This window comes from Eschrichtius robustus, chromosome 17 (assembly GCF_028021215.1).
Source record: "Eschrichtius robustus isolate mEscRob2 chromosome 17, mEscRob2.pri, whole genome shotgun sequence".
Taxonomy (NCBI): Eukaryota; Metazoa; Chordata; class Mammalia; order Artiodactyla; family Eschrichtiidae; genus Eschrichtius; species Eschrichtius robustus.
In genome coordinates this window covers 67,322,249-67,345,126 of record NC_090840.1, presented here as the reverse complement: position 1 = coordinate 67,345,126, position 22,878 = coordinate 67,322,249, and the positions used below count along the sequence as shown (strand labels likewise).

Here is a 22,878-nt window from a genome sequence, read left to right as displayed (position 1 = left end):
ACTCTTGCTGTATATTATGCATTATAACATGTGCTTATGTGTTATAATTAAGTTACTGGGGTGGGTCACCCAGCAGGGAGGTGGGTGGTTTGTGGATGTGGACAGAATGTGATTGAGAAGACTCAGATTTCACTTTCTGGTTGGGTAACTGGGCAAATATCTTATTTTTCTGGAGCTTCTTTTTCTTTACGTGTAAAATGGCAGTAATAGGAGAGTCTTCCTGGCATTGTTTGGGAGGCCAAGTGACAGCATGATTGTCACAAGCCCTTTGTCAATTGTAGCATGCTTTAGGGGAAAAAAATAGGGGTATTATTTTCCAGAGTGTTAGAGGACTTTGTACGATATACTGCTCACGTTTAACCTGGGAATGCTAATTCAGGGAACTCATCAACAACACGGCAGGAAACTTCGGCAGCAAAATCCTTTCGGAAACCCCGGATAAAGGATCCGGCAGAATGAGGGAGAAATGGCAAATCAAACCTCACAGAGACTCTCCTTGAAAGATTACGGGATGAAAAATTAACTTGGCACTGTTGGGGGTGGGAATGCGGACGGCTGCCCTGGATGCCCGGTCTTCAGCCTCCGGTCACTTTCCTTCCCCAAAGCCATTTTAGTCAAAGGTCATGTGTGAGTCTTGTCAAAGGCCAGCTTCCAATGGAATCATTGTCCCCCGGGACAGCGGCCCCCTGACTACATCTGCATTGGAGAAATCCCAAAAGCAAACGGCCCAGTGCAAACAAGAGCAGCCCGAGGCAGCCGTCCGGGGCAGAGCTCACAGCAGAGGCCGCGTCCGCAGCGCCCGGGCCGGAGCAGGCGCCCAGACGGCCGCAGCGATGAGCCGCCGCGCCGAGCGGGTACGGTAGGCGCCTCCCTCTCCCCGTCCTCCATTGCTCGGGCTCCCGGGTCCCAGCTGCTGTTCTGTCAGCCGAGAAACCTTGCAAAGGGCCTCCGGATGTGCCGGAAAGCGGTCCCCGTTGGGCTGCGTTCCCGTGCACTCAGCTGCAGCGATTTCCAGGCGCGCGAGATGCAGAGCGGAACTCATTTCGAGCTTTGGTTGCCAGGGAATGTTTGGGTTTGTAAATACGTATCTCGTTTCTGGAAACCCAGCCGGTAGTCCCTGCAGAGAGGGGGCCGTGGACGAGTCTCCGGTCACCGCGGCTGGAACCTGTGCCAAGTGGGAGCTCCCCTGGGCACAGCGGGTCGCGGGGTTCGGGGAGCTCGGTCCTCCGGGGCCGCGAGAGGGCTCGGCGTTTGGCTGATTACCTGTTGGACCAGGGCTTTGCAGGGAGGATAGGGATTTTTAAAGCCATCTGCTTCAGTAACGTGCTGTGGGATCCTACACTTGACTCCAAAGGCAGCAGACATCTCGCTGATGGAGGGAGCCCGTTCCACATGGCCGGGTCCCCTCGGGGGCTCCACAAAGGGAAGGCGCTGCCCCGCGTGCACAGAGCCGGCGGCGGCACGGCCAGCCCCTCGGCCCTTTGTACTTCACTATTTGAACAAGCTGACTTTCAGATGAATCTGGCTCGTTTTTGGAGAAGAGTTGAGGGAGCCCGGAGTCTCAGCTGAGCAGGGGTGCTTTCTGCTCCGGACTTGGAAATCTCTCAGGGCAAACACGGCAGGTGGGGAGGGTCGGAAGGGGCAGTGGGCAGAGCCGGCGTTCAGGTGCGAGCGGTGGGTCAAAGGCTTTCGATGGCTGTCCTGCCACACACTCTGGTTTCATTTTAACAGGTTCAGCCCCGAACCGAGCCGTTTCTCACTGATAAAGACAATGAAAAGAAAAGCCTTTCTAGCGCTCAGCAGGACGCAGAGAGGGAAGCCGGTTCTGGCATTTGTTTATGAATTTTTCACCCAGCCGGGTCTGCCGGGAATAGGACGTTTTCCGCACTTCAGTCAATCGATGTTTGTGTTGAGTTTCTGCACTTCCTCTCTAGCTGAAAATAATGTTTCTCCTTTACCGTCCCACCAAACGTTTTTTATTTAAATAAATAAATTTATTTAATTTTGGGCCGCATTGGGTCTCGGTTGCTGCACTCGGGCTTTCTCTAGTTACAGAGAGCCGGGGCTACTCTTCGTTGCGGTGCCCGCGATGCGGGCTTCAGCAGTTGTGGTTCGCAGGCTCTAGACCACAGGCTCAATAGTTGCTCTGCGGCATGTGGGATCTTTCCGGACCAGGGCTTGAACCGGTGTCCCCTGCACTGGCAGACAGATTCTTAACCACTGAGCCACCAGGGAAGTCGGCCCCACCAAGCTTCTGGAACGAGTGGGTGACATTCACCATCTCAATGCCCTCACTACCCAGTAACTTGCTCACCCACAGTCAATGGCTTCTGCCCTCCCTTCTGAAGACAAACCTTGGCCAGGGCCACCAGAGACCTCTTGGGAGCTAAACCAGAGAGTGTGTTGCGTTCAACCTTCCCCAAGTCTTCTCTGTGTCATTTTGAACTGTTGGTCATCACCCCCATCCCTCTTTCTTTCTTTCTTTCTTTTTTTTTTAAACTCCGTCCTGGATTCTTTGATACCATGCTTCCCTGGTTTCCCTCTGACCTTTTGAGTTTCATTTAATGCCTCTAAAGGTCTTCCCTTCATCAGCGTTGGTGTGTCCCTCTGTTCCTTGACTCTCTTCCCTTTCCATCCAGTAGTCTCCCTAGGAAACCTCTTCCACCCCCATGGGTTCACCCACTACAGACAAATCTATAGCCTATCCAGATCTTTCTCCTAAATACCAACCTTTTCTATAGAGCATCTCCACTTCAAGGTGCATCTCCATGGAGCACCTTAAAATCAACATGTTCAAACTGAATTTGTCTTCTCCCTTTCTCTCCCAGGCCTGCTCCTCCTTTTCTATTCTCACTGCTCAAATGGCATCCCTAGTTGTCCAAGCCAGACATGACAGAATCATCCTAGACAGAATCATCACTCCTCTCTTTCATTCATGACACCTAGTCCTATCTGCTCTCCCTGCTTAATGCATTTCATACACATACCTGTGTCTCCAGTTCAGCTTCCACTGTTTTAGTGTAAGTCAGTACCACCCCAAATTTGATTCTGGTCACAACTTTCTGTTAGTCTCATTTTAGGCCAGTACTACCCATCCCCATGCCCCCTGTCTTGTCACCATACTGTATCAAATGGTCTTTCTAAAATGCAATATGATCATGCAGATCTCTTTTGAAAAGTCTACAGTGGATTCCTATTTTTTTCCTTTTGAGAATAATGTTGATGTACACAGGTTCTCTGGGACTTGCCTTTCTCTTCCATTTTATCTCTCATCAGTCACTCCCTCTCCACATATTATGCACATTTTATTTTATTTTTTTGAGATTTTTTTTTTAAACATCTTTATTGGAGTATAATTGCTTTACAATGGTGTGTTAGTTTCTGCTTTATAACAAAGTGAATCAGTTATACATATACATATGTTCCCATATCTCTTCCCTCTTGCATCTCCCTGCCTCCCACCCTCCCTATCCCACCCCTCTAGGTGGTCACAAAGCACCGAGCTGATCTCCCTGTGCTATGCGGCTGCTTCCCACTAGCTATCTATTTTACATTTGGTAGTGTATATATGTCCATGACACTCTCTCACCCTGTCACATCTCACCCCTCCCCCTCCCCATATCCTCAAGTCCATTCTCTAGTAGGTCTGTGTCTTTATTCCCATCTTATGCACATTTTAATACACACTTTATGCATGTTGTATGCAAATTTAGGCATATTAAACTAATTACTAAACATGACTTTCCTCTTTGTCCTTCTCTTAGGTCTGACTTCTATTTTTCCCTAAGGACTCAGCTGAGAGCCACTTTCTCCTGGAGACTGCTCCTCTTCCTCCAGAATGGGTGGGTGGCTCTCGCCTTTTCTCCCAGAGCTTCCTCTATTCCTTCTCGCAGAGCATTTACCATTCTTTATTGCAAGTATCTATTTACTTGTCTGTCCGCCACTGGTCTGTAGACTCCTCGAGGGCAGGCATCAGCTCTGTTTGTCTGAGCATCCTTCGAGCCTACAGCCTGGACCCAATGAGGATGCTCAGTAAGTTTGTGTGAATTCTTGTACAGTTCTTGTCAATGACTATGATCTCCAGGCATTGGATAAGATGACAGAGATACAATGTATCATACAATATGGTAAAGAATGAAGAATGAAAGTCAACCCTGATTATCAGGAAAAGGTGTAGTCTTCCAATTATTTAACAAAAGAAGGTTTTAGACTTCCTGGGTACTTAGGATAATCCCGCAAGTCTCCAGATCTACCAGCTCCCTCTCCCATCCACATCTCAGTGGATTTCTCCTCTTGCTGTCCACATCTATCCCAACCTTGCCCAAGGCTGGGAAAAGCTGCATGAAAAGCCTTTTGCAATTTTGCTTTGGCTTTGCGAAAGCAAAGGAATCATTTTCAGGATAGTACCTGGCCCGGGAAGAGGTTGAAGGCCAAGCTGGGTGGACTTTTAAGAGAGCCTTTTGATAAGCTGATATCAAAGATACAAGCTGGCATCTTTTGACACCAGAAGGAAGGCTCAGAAGGGACCAACATGTGAGATCTCTAAGAGCTGCTAGAGAGTGATGGAGGCTTTGGAGACTACAGATGAAAAAATTCAGTTTGATTTTCTGAAGAAATTTGTGCATTTGAAACTCTAGACAGAGGTGAATGATGATGAAGAGTTAGATAAACTGCAAATTATTCTTGTTTGGAGCCACAGTCCTTTTGAGACTCAAATGTACATTACTCTTCTCAGAAAAAATGCACAATATACACACATGGCACTTTTCATAAACTTTCAGGAGGTTCATACAAGCCTACTCTTGGACCCCCTTGTGTTGTCATGAACCTCGGGTTAAGAATCTTGAATCAAAGAATTCATTCATTCAACAGATATTTGGGAGAGTAGGTGGTGATTAATAGGAGCCCACATAAGTCCAATAATGCATATTTTCTCTTTCAGAGGATCTCAGTGTAATATGTGGCATTGAATTTGGAGTCATAGGACTTGGGCTCATGTCCCTGCTTTGGCACTTGCTAGTTGTGTGACTTTCTCTCTGAGTGACAGTTTTATCATCTATTAAAAAGGATAACAGGTGTTGGAAATGGTGACTAAAATAAAGTTTGTGAAAATACCTGGAACATGGTGATACTCACTTAACATTAATCAATTCAAAAACCTTGATTTTAGGAAGGGCCCAGATCTTGTGATATTCTTCTGGGTTACAAGCATGCATGTGGGCCAGATTAATGACTGAATGCATTTACTAAAGAATAGCTGATTGACAGATGGACGTCTTTAGGATGGTATGCTACTGGGGTCCGTCTTCATTCCTGTTTTATTCGATATTCTTAACATCCATGAAGGCATAGCACACTGATCACATTTGCTCAGAGAAAAGGCATAAGGATTAGGAGTCCAGAAGTTATCAATAAGTTGTAGCATACTTTGACTTTTTATTTTTAGAAGCAGTGTGCAAAAATAGATATAAAATATATCATGTATGGCTGCCAAAAATCAATTGCAAATTATTGGCTGTGTGTGACAGAGAGAGAGAGAGAGAGAGAGAGAGAGAGAGAGGGAGAAAAGACAGAGAGGGGAAGTTAAAGACAGAAGTGGTGGCTTCATATAGTTAAGGTTTAGGGATTTAAACTGACAATAAAATCAACCATGAGATGTTTCTTCTAAAATAATGTTAGGTTTTATTAAAAGAGGTATGGAGTATAGCACATGGAAGGCAATAGACATTCTAATCTATATTATGCGGACCACATTTAGAACAATTGTATCTGGTTCTGGGTGCTACACATTAACACATTTTTTGAGCACATACATATATTATATATATATATATATACACACACACACACACACACACACATACATACTATTTGCCAATCACTGTGCTAGATACTTATGACAACAGTGCTGAAAAGAGCAGACCTGCTCTCACAGAGTTCACAATATAGCAAAGGTGTTAGATGAATAAGCAGGTGATTTTAATTAAATGTTTTACTTGTATAGTAGGGGAAGCTTAGGTCCCTGCGGAACCACTTAAGAAGGGGTTTTTAATCCAGACTTAATGGAATTGGGGTAGACTTTCTGGAGGCAGTGATGTTTAAATTGAAACGCAAAAGCTGAGGAGGGGTTATCAAGGCGCAGGTGGTATAGGGAAGAGGGTTCCAAGTGCAGGTGACAGTAACTTCCATAGGGCAAAAGTCCTGTGCAAGGAACTGAGAGAAGGGATACACACACAGAGGAGAGGGGATGAGGGAGATGAGACTAGAGTGGTGGTCGGGGCTAGAACTTCATGCTCTGAAGCTGTAATTGATCCTGAGGAGAATAGGGAGCCATTGAAGGTTGTAAGCAAAGCAGTGTCACAATCAGTTTTGTGTTTTGGAAAGGTCAGTATGGACAATGGGTTGGAGGGATGGTCAACGAGAGAGAGAGAGAGAGAGAGAGAGGGAGAGAAACGACATAGGAGGAGTTATTATAGTATAAGCAAGAAGGGATGGTGGTTCCAACGAAGATGGTAGCAGGGAGATGACAAGAGAGGAACATTTTAAAAGCTAATTAGGAGATACAAAGCAAATAGTGACAAACTTCAGGGATGCTGTAGGAAGGATGTCTGTAGGACATTTAACCTGCAAAGGAGAAAGTCTAGAGAGCCATATTATCTGTCTTTACATCTTTCACTCTCCATGGGAAGAGAGATTAGTATTGTGCTTTTCTCTCTGAGATGGCAGTGCTGAGCCAAATGGGTGGGAGATACAGGGAGATAAATTTCAGCTCAATACAATGAAGAATTTTCTAACAGAGCTGTTCCAAGGCAATGCATTCTTTGTCACAGAGATATTTAAACAAAGGCTTGCTAAATATTCTTGGGAAATTTGGAGAGGCAGGGATGGGGTGGCCAAGCTGGAGGGCATTGACATTTCCTTCCAACCCCAGGATTCCAAGATTGTGTGTATGAAGTTCAAATATCTTACTTAGGCTGGCATTTAAGGCGCACTGTGACCCAGCCCTTAGTAGGGAAGTCTTATGTCCTGGTTTCCCTGTATATGCCTAGTGCATGCCTGGTGTCTCCTAGTAGCTATTATGAGCACTCAACGTTCACTCTCAAAAGGCCCTAGTTTGAACAATAAATTTTATGATCATCCATCCGTTGACTTAATATTCCTGCCTCATCCCCTGGCATTCTGTTAGAAACCTTACAAACAACTCATACTGAAGTTTTTGTTACTCCCAGAGGAAACCTGGCATTTTGCTGCATGTTTGTTTACTTACGCCATTTCCTATGTCAGGAATACTCCTCCTCTGTGCATTCTGTATACTTCATTGAGAATATACTTTTTCATCAAGGCCTTCTTATAACATCGTAGGTTGCATTAAAGTGCTAAGTACATAATTATTTTTATAAATATTTGATCTCCCTCTATTATCCCCTAGAAGTCCAGTACTAAGATCTGTGAAAAATAGTCACCCAATGGTATGAATGGTACAATGTGTAAGGCAATAACGTTTCAGAAGAAAATTCCCATTTATTAGAAAAAGTCATATATTCATTTTTAAAGTGATTCATGCATTTTGTAGAAAAAATTTAAGGAAAGTACCAGGAAGAAACAAAAAATTGTCTACAATCATAGCACCTATAGATAAGCATGTTAACATGTCAGTGAATATCCCTTCTATATTCTTTTATGCACATGTAGTCTTAAAATTGGAATCATGCATATCCTTCTGTAACCTGCTTTTCACTAAAACATATCAAGTGTGTTACCCCATGTCATTATATATTTTTCAAAAACGTGGTCTTTGGGGGGTGGTGAATTGTGTTCCATTCTGTGGCTGTCTCATGCTTTGTTTAACTAACTTCTGGTGGACATCAGGTTGTTTCTATCTTTTGATGTTACAAATAATGCTTTGATGACCCTCTGAGACATACAGCCATGTACCCATATATCCATCTGTATGGGACATTTACATTTTCTAAAATTGCAAGATAGTTGACCGAAAACTGATATTGAGTTGTTAAGAAAGCAAGAGTTTAAAAAAGGTCTAATTTTACTTTAAAAACTTCACTATTATTCTATGTTATATAAATCTATTATATATGAGATATTACTTGTGTGTGTGTGTGTGTGTGTGTCTCCGCTTATTAATTCTCTAATTTTATGAAGGTATCTGATTTGAAAATGTATCAACAATCTGTGGGCTAATGCAGAAGTGAGAGATAACAAGTGAATACATTTCTTGAACAATGAATTGAGTTTGAAATCTAAAAACTTCAGTGACTCTATCAAGGTGACAAGTTTTTGTTTCCAAGCTAAATATAAGGAAAAGTGATGACATGTATGTTGCAGGATAAAGAGAATTCTCTGAAAAGAGAGACACTGCCTAATGTTCTGGTGTCTGGAGGAGATACGTGGCCATGGCCTTAGATCTTTATTCTAAAGTAAATAATTCATCTTCTTAGACACTCAAGGAGCAGGTAGGTCTCCATTGTAGAGTGAAATGTTTCATCTGAGAAGCAGGCCTTGGTTGGGAAACACTGTGAATCAGTTTGGTGACTTTTTAACAAAATAAATGAAAGATCTTGTCATGGGTTGATTTGTGTCTATCCCCCACTCCTTGAAGTCCTAACCCCCAATACCTTTAAATGCGATCTTATTTGGAGATAAGTTCCATATTAGTCAGGGTTCTCCAGAGAAACAGGATCAATAGGATATACACTTGACCCTCGAACAACACAGGTTTGAACTGTATGGGTCCACTTATATGTGGATTGTTTTCAATAAATATGTACTACATTTCTACTCAGTCTGAGGCTGGTTGAATCCATAGGTGAGGAACTGTGGGTACAGAAGGCCGACTATAAAGTTATACAAAGGTTTTCGACTGCTCTGAAGGTCAGCACCCAACCCTTGAGTTGTTCAAGGGTCAACTATATACATATATCTATATATAGATATATGTATATGGAGTGAGAGAGAGATTTATAATAGGAATTGGCTCACACGAGTATGGAGGCTGAGAAGACCATTGATGTGTTGTCTGCAAGCTGGAGAACCAGGAAAACTGGTGGTGTAATTCACTTTGAGTCCAAAGAATTGCAGGGTTAGTGGTGTAAGTCCCAGTCTGAGTCCAAAGGTTTGAGAATCAGGAGCACTGATATTGAGGGCAGAAGGAGATGGATGTCCCAACTCAAGCAAAAAGAGAAAATTCACTCTTCCTCCATCTTTTTGTTCGATTCAAGCCCTCAGGGGATTGGATGGTGCTCACCAGCCTTGTTGAGGGTGATTTTTTAAAAAAATTTATTTATTTAATTTACTTTCCTTATTTTTTTGGATGCGTCAAGACTTAGTTGCAGCACACGGGATCTTTGTTGAGGCGTGTGGGATCTTTCGTTACGGCTCACAGTCTCTTCGTTGCGGGGCACAGGCTTCTCTCTAGTGGCGTGCGGGTTTTCTCTCTCTAGTTGTGGCGCGAGGGTGCCAGAGCGCCCCGGCTTGTAGTTTGCGGCAGGTGGGCTGTCTCACTGAGGTGTGTGAGCTCAATAGTTGTGGCGGGCAGGCTTAGTTGCCCCGCGGCATGTGGAATCTCAGTTCCCCGACCAGGGATGGAACACACATCCTCTGCACTGGAAGGCGGATTGTTTACCACTTGACCACCAGGGAAGTCCCGAGGGTGATCTTCTTTACTCAATCAATTCAAATGCTAGTCACTTCCAGAAACACCCCTCAGACACCCCCAGAAATGTTTTGGCAGCTATAGGGGCATCCCTTAGCCCAAACACATTGACACGTAACATTTAACCATCATAGGGTCTTTACAGAGGTAATCAAAGTAGAGTGAGGTCATCAGGGTGGGCCTTAATCCAATATGACTGGTGTCCTTATAAAAAGGGGAAATTCGACGCAGAGACGTGGAGGAAGATGATGGGAAGAGGCACAGAGAGAAGACAGCCATCTACGAAGCCAAGAAAAGGGGCCTGGAACAGTTCCCTCCCTCACAGCCCTCAGAAGGAACCAACCCTCCTGACACCTTGATTTTGGACATCTAAGCCTCCAGCACTGAGAGACAATACATTTCTGTTATTTAAGCCATCCAGTTTGTGATACTTTCTTATGACTTAATACAGATTTGAATTAATACAGATTTCATGAGAGCATAATTCCCTTAGCGTGACTTCAGCTGGTAGCAATACAACATTATTTTGCTCTTTGGTCACCAGAGATTATGGTGTTGTCCCTAGGAAAGACAGCTGACGATATATTGCTGTTTCAGTTAGCAAACATTTTCATTACCATGATCTCCTTTGACCCTGATCAAAGCCTAAGAGATGGGCATTCTTACGTCTCTGTAAGAATGCCCATTAGGGATAGGAAACAGAGGCTCAGAGAGACTAAGTGAATTATTCAAAGTTGCAAAGCTTGGAAGAGGTAGACCTGAAACTCAAATATTCGCTTTTGGATACTAAATGCCACACTACTTTAATGAAAACACAATGCTTTTCACCTTCATGGATATGTCAAATATCATCTTCCTTCTTTAAAATTTGAAAGACATGTTTGTGGCATGCTGAGCCAGATTTCTCATTTTTTTTCTTTTCCCCTAGATCCCCTGAGAATGATTTTATAATCCCACTTGTTGGAAGATCTCTGATGGCTGAAGGCACCTACTCCATCCACGTCCTTATTATCAAATATTTATCAGGAATTTAGGCACCCGTGTTTATGTGCAGAGAATATTTCTTCTCCACACAGAAGCTTTGTTTACTGACAAAATGGGCTTTCTCAGGACACAGTTTGATTACTGACAAATCCAACTGCAAAACTTTGGATGTGTTGGATATAATTGAGTTTTTCCATCATTAATTCTGCTCAGATATTAATTCAACATAGTGACATGAGGGCCGCCAAGCAATTTCCAGGAAGCTGCTTGACTTTAATCAGCAGGAACAAATGCAAGATTATTGCACTTTTTTCCTTGGGTGACCTAAGCTTGTTCTTGGCACCCGTGAACACAGAGCACTGGTTGTCTCATAGTGTTTCAGTGGCTTCTACCCAGGGGACTTATTAGTTTTGAACCTTAGGGATAATTCCATAAGAATGTAATTCTTTCCCTCCCTGAAAGAACAAAATGTTGCTTGTGTTGGGCTATTCTTGTTATGTGATAAAACCAGTGGTTCCCAAATTGTGGAATCACAGAGGTCTGTAGGTAGGGTCATCAGATTTAGGGAAAAACAGGCAAGGGAACCAAAATAGACAACAACAATAAAACCTCCAGGATGCCCCAGTTTAATTTCAATTGCAAATAAACAAGAAATACTTTTTTAGTATAATTATGTCCCCGATATTGAAAATACTAAAAAAGTATTGTCTCTGGCAACCCTACCTATAAGGTTATATTAGGGGTAGAGTGTTGATAATTTGTCAATATTTTAAAAGTTATGAAAGTTTTCCATTTACACAAGTAAGACTTCAGAGGTTCCTGGAAATGTTAAATTTCCTTGATTTTGGTTGGGATTTTTTTGACCCAACTTGAAAGCACTGTCATCTCATGCTGAAACCATAATTTTATTACGATTTTTGATGACTTGTATTCCAGGGATCATGCAAAGCACATGCATTATCTCATGTAATCCTCAATATCAGAGGTCGGAGGACTGTAGCCTGCAGGCCAGATCCGGTCACTGCCTATTTTGTAAATAAAGTTTTGTTGAAACACAGCCACCTCGTTTGTTTCTGTATAGCTTGTGGCTGCTTTCATGCTCCAACAGCAAGTTGTGTAGCTGTGATAGGAGATTGTTGTATGGCCCACAAGACCTAAAATACTTCTTATTTGGCCCCTTGCAAGAAAAGTTTGCCTACACTTGCTCAAAACCACCCTTTGAAGGAGTTACCTATATTCCCATTTTTAGAATGAAAACATGAAGGCCCACAGAGTTTAAAAAACTGGGTACGTTCTCGCAGCTCTTAGAGTTCAAACTAAGGTCTGTTGAATTCCCAGACTTCTGACTACAGCTGACCCTAAGGCTGATGGTCAATTACATTTCTCCTAAATGGGTTTAATAATGGAGAAACTGATTTCTGATTTCTGATTGAATACTGTCCATCTCAAAGATAAGGCAGAAGGAATGGGGTCGTGGTTAGGCACCCAGGCGCTGGAGCCACACTGCTTAAGCCCCAGCTCTACCACTTACTTTCTCTGTATCTCAGTTTCCACCCTTGTGAATTACAGATGATGATAATTCCTGTATGTGTGATTGTTACTGGGGTTAAGCGAGACGATGTCTAAAAAAACGGGAAGAGCATTTGCCTAGTGGTCCACTAGGCATTTATTATTTTTATTTCAAATGACTATTTCAAAGCAAGGGTAAAATAAAGAGTTTGGAAAAGTTGGGAACATCTGCCACGGTTGGTTGACAGAACAGCTCAGGCAGGAAGCTCAGAGAGCACAGTGGCCCCTGCTTGTCAGATCACCGCAAGGAAAGATGCTTGTCTGGCTTCTTTATACAGGCATATCTCATTTTATTTGCTTCACTGTGCTTCGCAGATACTGTCCTCCGTTTTTCTTTACAGACAAAATGTTTGTAGCAACCCTGCGTGAAACAAGTCAATGGGCACTACTTCTCCAGCAGCATTGGCTCACTTTGTGTCTCTGTCACATCTTGGTAATTCTTGCAATAGTTCAGACTTTTTCGTCATTATTATATTTGTTATGTGATCTGTGATCAGTGATCTTTGATGCGACTGTTGCAAAAAGATTGCGACTTGCTGATGGCTCAGACAACAGCATTTATTAGCAATAATGTATTTTTAAATTATGTACACTGATTTTTAGACACAATGCTATTGCACACTTAATAGACTACAAGATAGTGTAAACATCGTTTTTATATGCACTGGGAAACTAAAACATTTGCGTGACTTGCTTTATTGCGGTATTTGATTTATTGCAGTGGTCTGGAACCAAACCCGTAATATCTCTGAGGTGAGCTTGTAAGAGATGTCTTTGTTCTGAGAGTGTCTTTTAGTCCTTGGTTGGCCGTGTTTGCCTTGGGAAGCCGTGCTGTGAGATGTTACAGGATGTTCATCCAGTACTCACTGGACCTTAAACCCCTTATTACTATTACCTCTGATATTTATAGCCCTAATATCCACCCCCAGTGGCTCCAAATTGACTAAAAATATAGCCAGACTGCCAGAGAATGACCTTCTTAAATAGCACAAGACAGGCAATTGTCCTCAGAAACACCTCAATCTATAATTTAATCCTTAGGCAAAAACTAGAAAAAAAAATCAGTTTTTACCAGTATTCCTCACCCTCCAAAGCATATTTTGTGTACGGAGTCACTATGAATAAAATCTGTATGTAGAGCCTGTTAAGTATACTAGAATAGCCTTGATCTTTTGATGAGATTAGGAGATAAAAGTTGTTCCCTGAGAGTGATGGAATTGGAAGACTTGAAAAGACTGGAAAAATTTGCGATATTGTGTATAAACCATTCAAGGGCTAAGTCAATATGTAGTAATTAAAAACATGGCCAAGACTCCTGGAGACTTTGCGTCGCAAAAATGAAGTGGCATGAGCATGCATAGCCATTATCAGCAGGGTTTTGCAATTTCCTAGAGTGCCTGGGGTGCATGGAAACAGGAGCAAAGAAAGTAGCATTATTTTTCTAGGGTTGGCTTAGCCATCCTCTAGGATCTAGAAAATTCTTGAGAACTCTGGCCTTGGAGGTGGAGGGAGAAGGCTCCAGCAACCCTGCTGCCATTTTACAGAGAACAAAGCTGCAGGACGGTTGCCTCATCCCTTTTCTCCTCTGTCTCAATCCTCCACACTCTGGTTACATTTCCCTTCCTCTCTCTTCACAATCTTCTTCCTTTGTTAATTCATTGAACCAACATTAATTGAATGTCTCTGTGTGCCAGGCACTGTGCCAGACTCTGGGGATAAATGAGAAGAGGCAAAGACTTGGTTTCTAATCTCGTGGAGTTTACAGTCTAGTGGGAGAGGCACACATGCCAGAAGTTGTTACCGAGTCTAAGCTCATACTGCTCGCCACACAACAGGCCGATAATTGAGAGACGAGTTGCTGGGGCAAGGAAGAATGACTTTATTCAGAAAGCCAGCAAACCAAGAAGATGGTGAGCTCGTGCCCCAAAGAACCATCTTACCTGAGTTAGAATTCAGGTTCCTTTTATACTAAAAGGGGAGGGACTAAAGTCAAACACTTCCTGGTTCCCATCAGCCTCCAGAGGGGATGTGTTCATTTCTTCCTGCCTGCAGTCCTTCACAGGTGGGCCCGGTCAGGATGTTTCCTGTGAGCTAAACAAAGGTATTTTAGCTTAATGCTCATTACCTGGGAAGCAGGGTTCCCAGCGATGGGCCATTATCTATAATTTAAGCTTATAGGCAACATGCCTTTAGTGATTAACTTGTAATAGAATACGAAGGTTCTTCCCTATTACAGAGTAAGTATTGCAAGGCGTAAAGATTGGGGAGAAAGAGAATAATGACGTGTGTGTGTGTGAGGGGTGCGGCTGGGGTCAGGAAGGCCTCTCTCTGAGCTGAGAACTGAAGGCTCGGTGAGAGCAGGAAAGTCCGATGAGTCGTCTCCAGACTCAACAAGCTAGTGAGCGGCAGTCCTGAAGTTTGAACCTAGGTTTGCCTGACTTTGAGAATTCTCCACTCTTCACTAAATCTTAACCCAGAAAGAATTACACTTGCTCCCAAAATGCTTACATTTAGCTGCGTTGTCCTCCCATGAAGCAACTTGAACAACAGTAAGGAGAGAGATCATTCATCCTTCACCCAATCTGATCATTTACCATGGGTTAGCCACGATGTGTATGCGAGTGCAAAGCACAGCTGTGACCAACGCCAAGGAATGTTGAGGAAAGCATTGTTAGCCCGGACTTGGGGTGATGCGGCCAGAGTCAGCATGCTCTTCAAATGCATCACAATGCCCTCTTTGCTCCAAAGGATCCTGGCCCTCATTAAAATGCAAGGCATGTGCATCCCACTGGTTTATTCCTTTCATTCCTAGACAAACACAAGTCTAATAAAGAGGCAAACAAGTGTGTCCAGGTCATAAGTCCACTTGGGAAGATGGGTATTTTGGGGAGGTTAGGCTAATGCTAGCAGGTTGCCATTGCACTGTGAACTCTGAATGTCATTTGGCACTCTGGGGTTCAAGTGTAATATTGCCTGCAGTGCTAATTACACACTGCAACTCACTGCCAAGGGAGGTTGAGGACGTCTGAATGTTAGAATTGGCAGCCATATTTCTTGGGTATTTAGAGTTCTGTCTGTTTGGGGAATGCGGCTGGTCCAGATGGAGAAAGTTCAACACTTTCTATGCCAGATGTTGTGGAACTTTCAGGAGATGATGGAGAGGCAATCCCTGTCCTCAAGGAACTCTCAGTTTAGTAGGAAGAAATTCTGACAAAACAAACTCAACCCAGGAGGCAAGGTGTGGTGACAAAATCAGGAATTTGAACCATTCAGTCTGGGTTTTCTCCATCATTACCATGTAGTCTTGAGGAAATTATTTAATCTTTCTGAGTCTTGGTTTCTTCACTCATAAAATGGGATTTTATAACTACTTCATGCCATTGTATAACTACCTTAATAGACGGTGACTATTAATCACTGTTGCTGTATTTATTACTGTTAGTATCAGAATATGGCAAATTCTGTTCTAACATTGAGTGACTTTGGGCAAACTATTCAAATCTTCTTCTGTAAAATAGGATAATTCTAATGGCCTTATGTGTGTAGTTCAAGAGCTAACTGCATTCTCTCATCACTCTTACCATCCTTTTTTATTCTCTTTATTCATAGCTCTTATCACTCGTTGACATATTTGTATATTTTATGTCTTTTTCCATCCAAAAAAATGTAAGCTCCAGCAAGAATCTGGGTTCTTCTGTTAATTGCTGGTGTTGTTTGTGCCTAAATACAATGCCTGGAACATAATATGCTCTCAATAAAATATTTACTGTGTAAATGGATGAGCAAGTGAATGAATGCTAACTCCTAGGTTAAATATTTAGCAAGTCGTAGGCTCCCAGCAGACGGGAGCTGTCCTTGTGCTTAGTTTCATTACTAGGGGTAGAATATGGTGCGTGCCAGGCCAGGACCCAATACAGAAAGATTGCTCCCGGCTCCGTCAGGTGGTGATCTTTGTTCTTAACACTGGCATCTTATCAACTGTGTTGTAGCTGGGAGAAACAACTGGGTCATTGTCAATAGTAAGGTCACATGAGATTAACTGTAAAAATAAGAGTTTCAGAATTTTTATCAATTCTCAAGAAGAAGGGGAAACAGCTGCAGAAAGGGAGGAAAGTCTGGGAAAAGGAGAAAATAGCATCTTTAGCAAAATGTTTTGTCACATGGGACCATAGGCTATAAGTCTCTGACTGAGACTTACCCAGCTCCAAACCTAGAAGGCATGTAAAAGCAGCTGCTTCAGTCAGATGACACAAAAATAGTACACTGGTAAATGGCCCCAACCTGTAGTTGGTGCCAAAGTGAGAATCTGTCCTTGACAAATTCTGTTCTGTTTCTGAATTGTTAAAGGCACTAGGAAAAGAAACTCTCAACTGCCCTTCAAGTGTGAGATTAGAGGAATTTCTTTTAAAAAAAATAAAACAAAAATATAACATAGTGGACTATATAGCAAGAAATACTTAGAAGCTGGATTCTGGTTAGGCAGACCCGAGTTTGAATGAACTTGTGTGAACTTGGGCAAATTACTCAAACTTCTGTGAGCCTCTGTCAGAAAGAGAAACCAATATGTACTTTGCACGACTGAGAGAATTCAGTGAGTTCATTCCTGTACAATGTCCGGCAATTCTAGGGGCTCAATAGATGGTAGCTGTTATTATTAACAATGAACATTACGTGGATGATTTTGCTTAATTCTGCAGGAACGCTATGAGAAGGTACGGGGATTCTTCCCATTTTATATATGAGGAGGTGGAGGTCTAGAGAGGTTTTCTAACTTAGTCAAAGCCACACAGCTAGCGAGCTAGAGTCATGACTCTAACCAAGCCTGAGAGCCCAGGATTTTCGTAATTAGCAAGTTGTATAACATCTCTCATAAGAGTAACAGAAGCTTAGAGGGACAACGGAAGGTCCAGGACTTATGCATTCTCTTGCATAATACTCTAGTGGCAAGCTGGGGTTATCGGATTTCAACTTTTCAGTGGCTCCCTGTTTACAAAGGATTGTAAGAGACCTATAAGGCTGCTAGAGGCGCTATAAGGTCAGCTTGTCTTATGCCTGTCTTCTAGATCCATCCAGAAGTAGATTGCTTCATCTCTTAAGTCCATCAAATGATTTTGTGAAAGGTGTTCCTCCTTTTCTTAGCCCACTCCTGACAATGTTCCCTTTAATTAGCATAAATTACATTGCGCATGCCATAGGTATTATATATCTATCTATACCTATCTATATCTATATGTATATTTCCTTCAGGAAATGATATAGTAAGAACAAGGTGTGTATAGGATCCTTACCTTTCCTTTGGATTTACTCAGGAAAAATAAAACCAAGTTCTGATTATTTAATTTAATTGAGTAGCTCTTGGCTGGTCATTATAGAGAGAGAGAGAACTCAGCTCCCTAAGAGAGTTTTAAGAAGAGAGAAAAATAATAGATGCCTAGAGTTGGAAAGGACCATAAATGTCGTATAGCCCATCTTCCTTTGAATTTAGATACTTTATAAGACCAGCCTTTTCTTGAATAGTAACCATGAGTTCATCTTTTATAAGAGAACTCTGGCAGCACGGCTGGCTAGAAAGTTCGTTTTATTATGACATGAAACATGCTTCTCTGTACCTTCTAGTTTTGCTCAAGGAAGTGCAATGCCCTTCAAATATCTGAGGAAGACAACCACACCCACCTTCTCCCATCATCCATGCAAGGCACCCGGGAGGCATGGTCGCAGGTTCCTCAACCATGGGCCATGAGGGGAGCCCATTAGATATCCATTCTCTAAATATTAGTCAGAGTGAGCCTTCTGAAACAGAAATCGGATCATGTCACTGCCTGACTCAGATCTCTCCAGTAGCTTCTCAGCACACCCAAAATGAAACATAGAGGCTCACTGTGACCTGGGTGGTCCTACATAAACCAGCACCTGATCCAGTCTCTGATGTCCTCTGAAATTGCTGCCCCATCTTTCACTCCACTCCAGCCACACGGGCCTTCCTGAGCACACTGAGCTGTCCCTACCTCAGAGCCTTCCCACCTGCTATTTCTCCCAAGAGACACCTGGTTCTTCCCTCACTCCATCCAGATTTTTGTTCAGAGGTCCTCTCTCCAGAGAGACCTTTGTTACCACCCAATTGAAAATAACTCCTCCCATTACTCTCTGTTCTCTGCTCTGCTTTGTTTTCCTGATCATTTATTAATTACCTGACATTATTATATTTCTCTCCCACTAGCATGTGAGATCCATGAGGCAGAAGTTTCGTTTTGTTCACTTTGCATTTCCAGTGCTAGATACATTCAAAGTGCTCGATAAAAGTTTGTTGAATAAATAAACAAATAGATGAATGAATTAATAAATGGATTGGGTAATAGGGACTGCTCGTCATCTTGGTCATGCCTCTCTCAGTGCTGTCTGCTTTTGTAGTGACCTAAAACAAGTGGTCACTTAAATGAGACACCCAGAAGTGAAAACAGTCCAGATGCAGTCCATGCAGTGCCAGGCTCAGCTGAACTTTTCTCTCCTGGATCTGAGCGGTAATTGTCTATTAGAGGAGCCTAAGGTAAAATGAGGTCATTTAGAGTTGTGGTCAAGCATAGGCTCCTATAGAACTTGCAGGTAACACAAATTCCCAGCTTTCTTTTACAAGGATTGTTTTCAGTTCTGGTCTCTCCTAGTGTGAAGTTTTATAACTGAATTTTGAATTCTATTTCAAGAATCTTACCCCAGACAGATTGATCTGGCTCTCTCTCTATTTTTTCTAAAATCTTTTGACTTCAACCTGTCAAGATAGTTTTGAATTTCGATTCAGTCCATGGTACGTAGTACGTGGCAGATAGCTGTTGCTGGAATATTGTGTTCAAGAACATACCCTGTATCCATGATTCAGGAATCAAGAAGCTACCATCTCTGTCACCCCCGCAGATGTCTCCTAGGGCATAGGAAGCTGGAGAATGGACACTGAAATAATGTTTCAGAAAACCTTCCACTTCCACAGTCTTATTTGCACAGAGAAACAGCTGAAAGAGGCTGGAAGAGAGATCCTGTCTTAATTCTGCTGTCCAAATCACATGTACATAAAGACAATCTCAGCAGCAAAACTGGCAGAGTCTATAAACTGTATCTATAACTCATCCTACAAAAAGCCTGCAAGACAGGAGGGGTCCCTGGAAGTGGGGTGGAGTAGAGATTGAAGGAGCCAGTGCTCAGTCTCTTCCACACATAACCTTTGCATACCTCTACGATGGAACTCACCGGAGTGTGTTTAACAAACAGTTGACTTCCATTTCTTCCGATTAAAACATGCTTTTTACCTCAATATCCCTGATACTACGTGGTACTTGGCACAGAGTAAGCTTTCACTAAGCATTAGCTTATATTATAGGGAACGCTTGCTAAATCTGTGTTGAATCAACACTATATGAATTTGTAAAACTCTCACACTCCAAAATTTAGAGCCATTGTCTGACAATGACCAGCATTCTCTCTGATCCCTTAGGAACTTTGAAATGACAAGGTTATGATGCCCATGGCTCTGATCACTTCCTCATTACCAGCTGATTCTTTTTTTGGGGTCAGTCTAGAATAGAAGTTAATCTGTGGCTTCTGATATGTTCTGAAATAGGAAACATTATGAAGCATCAAGACTTATCAAACATTTATCAGATTTTCTGCTTTTAATAGAATCATGTTTCTTCTAGAAAATAGTTGAAATTCCCATTCCTTTTAGATCTTGCTAGTTTTGTAATTTTCATTGGGAAATCATGGAGAAAAGAGGACTCCCCCACTTAATATGTACTTGAACTTGGGCAAGTTGCCCAATTTGAGCTTGTTGACAGTGATAATACTCTGAAGGGCTTTATGAGGTTAAATAAGGCAATATATAAAAATATCTCTAGTTATGTTGCTGGGCAAAAGGCAGGCACTTACTAAATACTAGCACTTAGGGGGTGTCTGCTCCATGCCAGGTATTGTACCACTCATGCATACTTGCTTTTCCCTTTTCCTTCACCCAGTCCTGAGCTGTCCTGATCTCCCAACCAGAGCTACTTTAGCTCTGTGACCTTGCCTACAAGCAGCATTTCAGTTTTATTGATTGCAAAGTGGGAAGAGTGAGTGAGCCTTAATTCTTCTAACTCATAGCCCTCTTTTTTTTTTTTTTTTTAAAGAAATTGTTCTTCAAATGTTAAGACATTTTTTTTTAAATGAGGTGTAATCAACATATATTATAGTCATTTCAGGTGTATAACAATGATTCGATATTTGTATATATTGAGAAATAATCACCATAGTAACTCTAGTTAAGATCCATCACCACACATAGTTACAAAAATTTTTTTCTCATAATGAAAACTTTTAAGATCTACTCTCTTAGCAACTTTCAAATCTGCAATGCAGTATTATTAACTACAGTCACCATGCTGTATGTTACATCCCCATGACTTATTTATTTTATAACAGGAAGCTTGTACCTTTTAACCCCCCTTCATCCATTTTGCCCTCCCCAACCCCCCACCTCTGGAAACCATCAATCTGTTCTCTGTATCTTTGAGCTCTTTTTATTTTTTTTTAGGTTCCTCGTATAAGTGAGAACATACAGTATATGTCTTTCTCTGTCTGACTTTATTTCACTTAGCATAATGCCCTCAAGGACCATCCATGTTGTTCCAAGTCATTGTTCTTAAATCCCCACAACTGTCTCACAGACTCTGGTTACAGTTTGTTGCCATTAAATTCAAGCCTCTTGAGATCTGTAGGTGAAATGACAGGGCTACAGTGCCCTAGGTTTTCTTCTTAGGCTACTTTATTTGAAAGTAAAATGAAGCAGGAAACTGATGAAGAAGAATGGCAGAGACCCTGAAGTGCTCTAAAGGCGTCCCAGGAAATCCTCCTATTTTTAGGGAAGTAGAGGGTTTCATCACACATCGGGGCTAGTTAAAATAGGTCCACACCACAACTCAAAACGCTTCAGTTTTCCTGTTAATTATCAGGTTTGGAGGGTAACTGAGGTGACTCTGGAGACAGCTTTGAAGGCACTGACCCAAGCTGCAGATCAGGATTAATATTCCTTTTCTCTGGGTCCAGATGCTTTGGAATTTGCTTCACTGTGGGAATAATCTCACTAGCTCTCTTTTATTTTAGCAGCATTTTTTGAGATATAATTTATAAACCATAAAATCCATCCTTTTAAACTGAACATTTCGGTGGTTTTTAATACACTCACAGAGATGTGCAAACACCACCATAATGTAATTTTAGAACATTTTCAACACTCCAAAACAAAACTTCATATCCAAAAGCAGTCACTTCCACATCACCTGACAACCACTAATCTACTTTCTTTCTCTATGGATTTGCCTATTCTAGGTAGTTCATATAAATGGAATCATACAGTATGTGGCCTCTGTGTCTGGCTTTTTTCACTTAGCATGATGTTTCCAAGGTTCATCCATGTTTTAGCATGTATCAGGACTTCATTCTTTTTCATAGCTGAATAACATTTAATTGTATAGATTTACCAAATTTTGTTTGTCCACTCATCAGTTGAGAATTCTACTATGAACATTTGTGTACAAGGTTATGTGTGGACTATGTTTTCAATTCTCCTGGGTATATACCTAAGAGTGGAATTACTGGGTCATATGGTAACACTATGTTTAACATAGTGTTTAACACTTTGAGGACCTGCCAAATTGTTTTCCAAAGCTGCTGCACCACTTTATAATCCTATCAATAATATATGAGGGTTCCAATTTTTCCACATCCTTCCTAATACTTATTATTTTCTGTCTTTTTAATTTTAGCCATCCTGGTGGGTGTGAAGTAGTATATATTTCATTGTAGTTTTGATTTGCATTTCCCAAATGACTAATGATATTGAGCATCTTTTCATGTCCTTATTGTCCATTTATATATCTTCTTTCTAAAAATGTCTATTCTAATCCTCTGAACATTTAAAAAATTGGGCTATGTGTCTTTTTATTGCTGAGTTGTAAGAATTCTTTACATATTCTGGATACTAGGCCCTTGTCGGATATATAATTTGCAATTTTTCCCCCGTTCTGTGGACCATCTTTTCACTTTCTTGCCATCTTGACAATAATGTTTTTCAATCCATGAACATGATTGTCTTCCCATTTATTTAGGTCTTCTATAATATATTAAAATTATGCTGTCTGGTTTTCAGAATACAAGTCTCACACTTCCTTTGTTAAATTGATTACTAAGTACTTTAGACTTCTTGATACTATTGTAAATGCAACTGCTTTCTCAATTTCATTTTAGATTGCCCATTGCTAGTGTACAAAAATACAACTGATTTTTAACATTTAGCTTGTATCATGCCATCTTCCTGAATTCATTTATTAGTTCTAATATTTTTTAAACAGATGCATTGGGATTTTCTATGTACAAGTTTATGTCATTTGTGAATAGAGATAGTTTTATTTGTTCCTTTCCAAGTTAAATACCTTTTGTTTGTTTTTCTTGCCTAATTGCTTTGTCTAGAAGTGCAGAATAGAACTGGCGAGAGAAGACATCCTTGTCTTGCTCCTGATCTTAGGGGGAAAGGATTCAGTCTTTCACTGTTAAGTATGATGTTAGCTGTGAGTTTTTCGAAGAAATCTTTTGTCAGGCAGAAGAAGTTTCTTTCTATTCCTACTTTGCTGAATGTC

At 41.6% G+C, this 22,878-nt stretch overlaps 1 protein-coding gene across 9 annotated transcripts in view; it reads left to right on the top strand.

Moving 5' to 3' along the window:
• The first annotated feature begins 613 nt into the window (after positions 1-613).
• Positions 614-22,878, top strand: part of ENPP2 (ectonucleotide pyrophosphatase/phosphodiesterase 2) — a 109,112-nt gene continuing 86,847 nt past the window's right edge. For 8 of the 9 annotated variants that reach the window (XM_068525630.1, XM_068525628.1, XM_068525625.1 and 5 more), the window contains exon 1: positions 614-854. In XM_068525630.1, the coding sequence (XP_068381731.1) occupies positions 624-854 (231 nt within the window). In that variant the 5' untranslated portion in view covers positions 614-623. Of the gene's footprint in view, positions 855-995; positions 1,073-22,878 lie in introns of those variants that run through there. The other variant, XM_068525626.1, reaches the window with a different exon arrangement.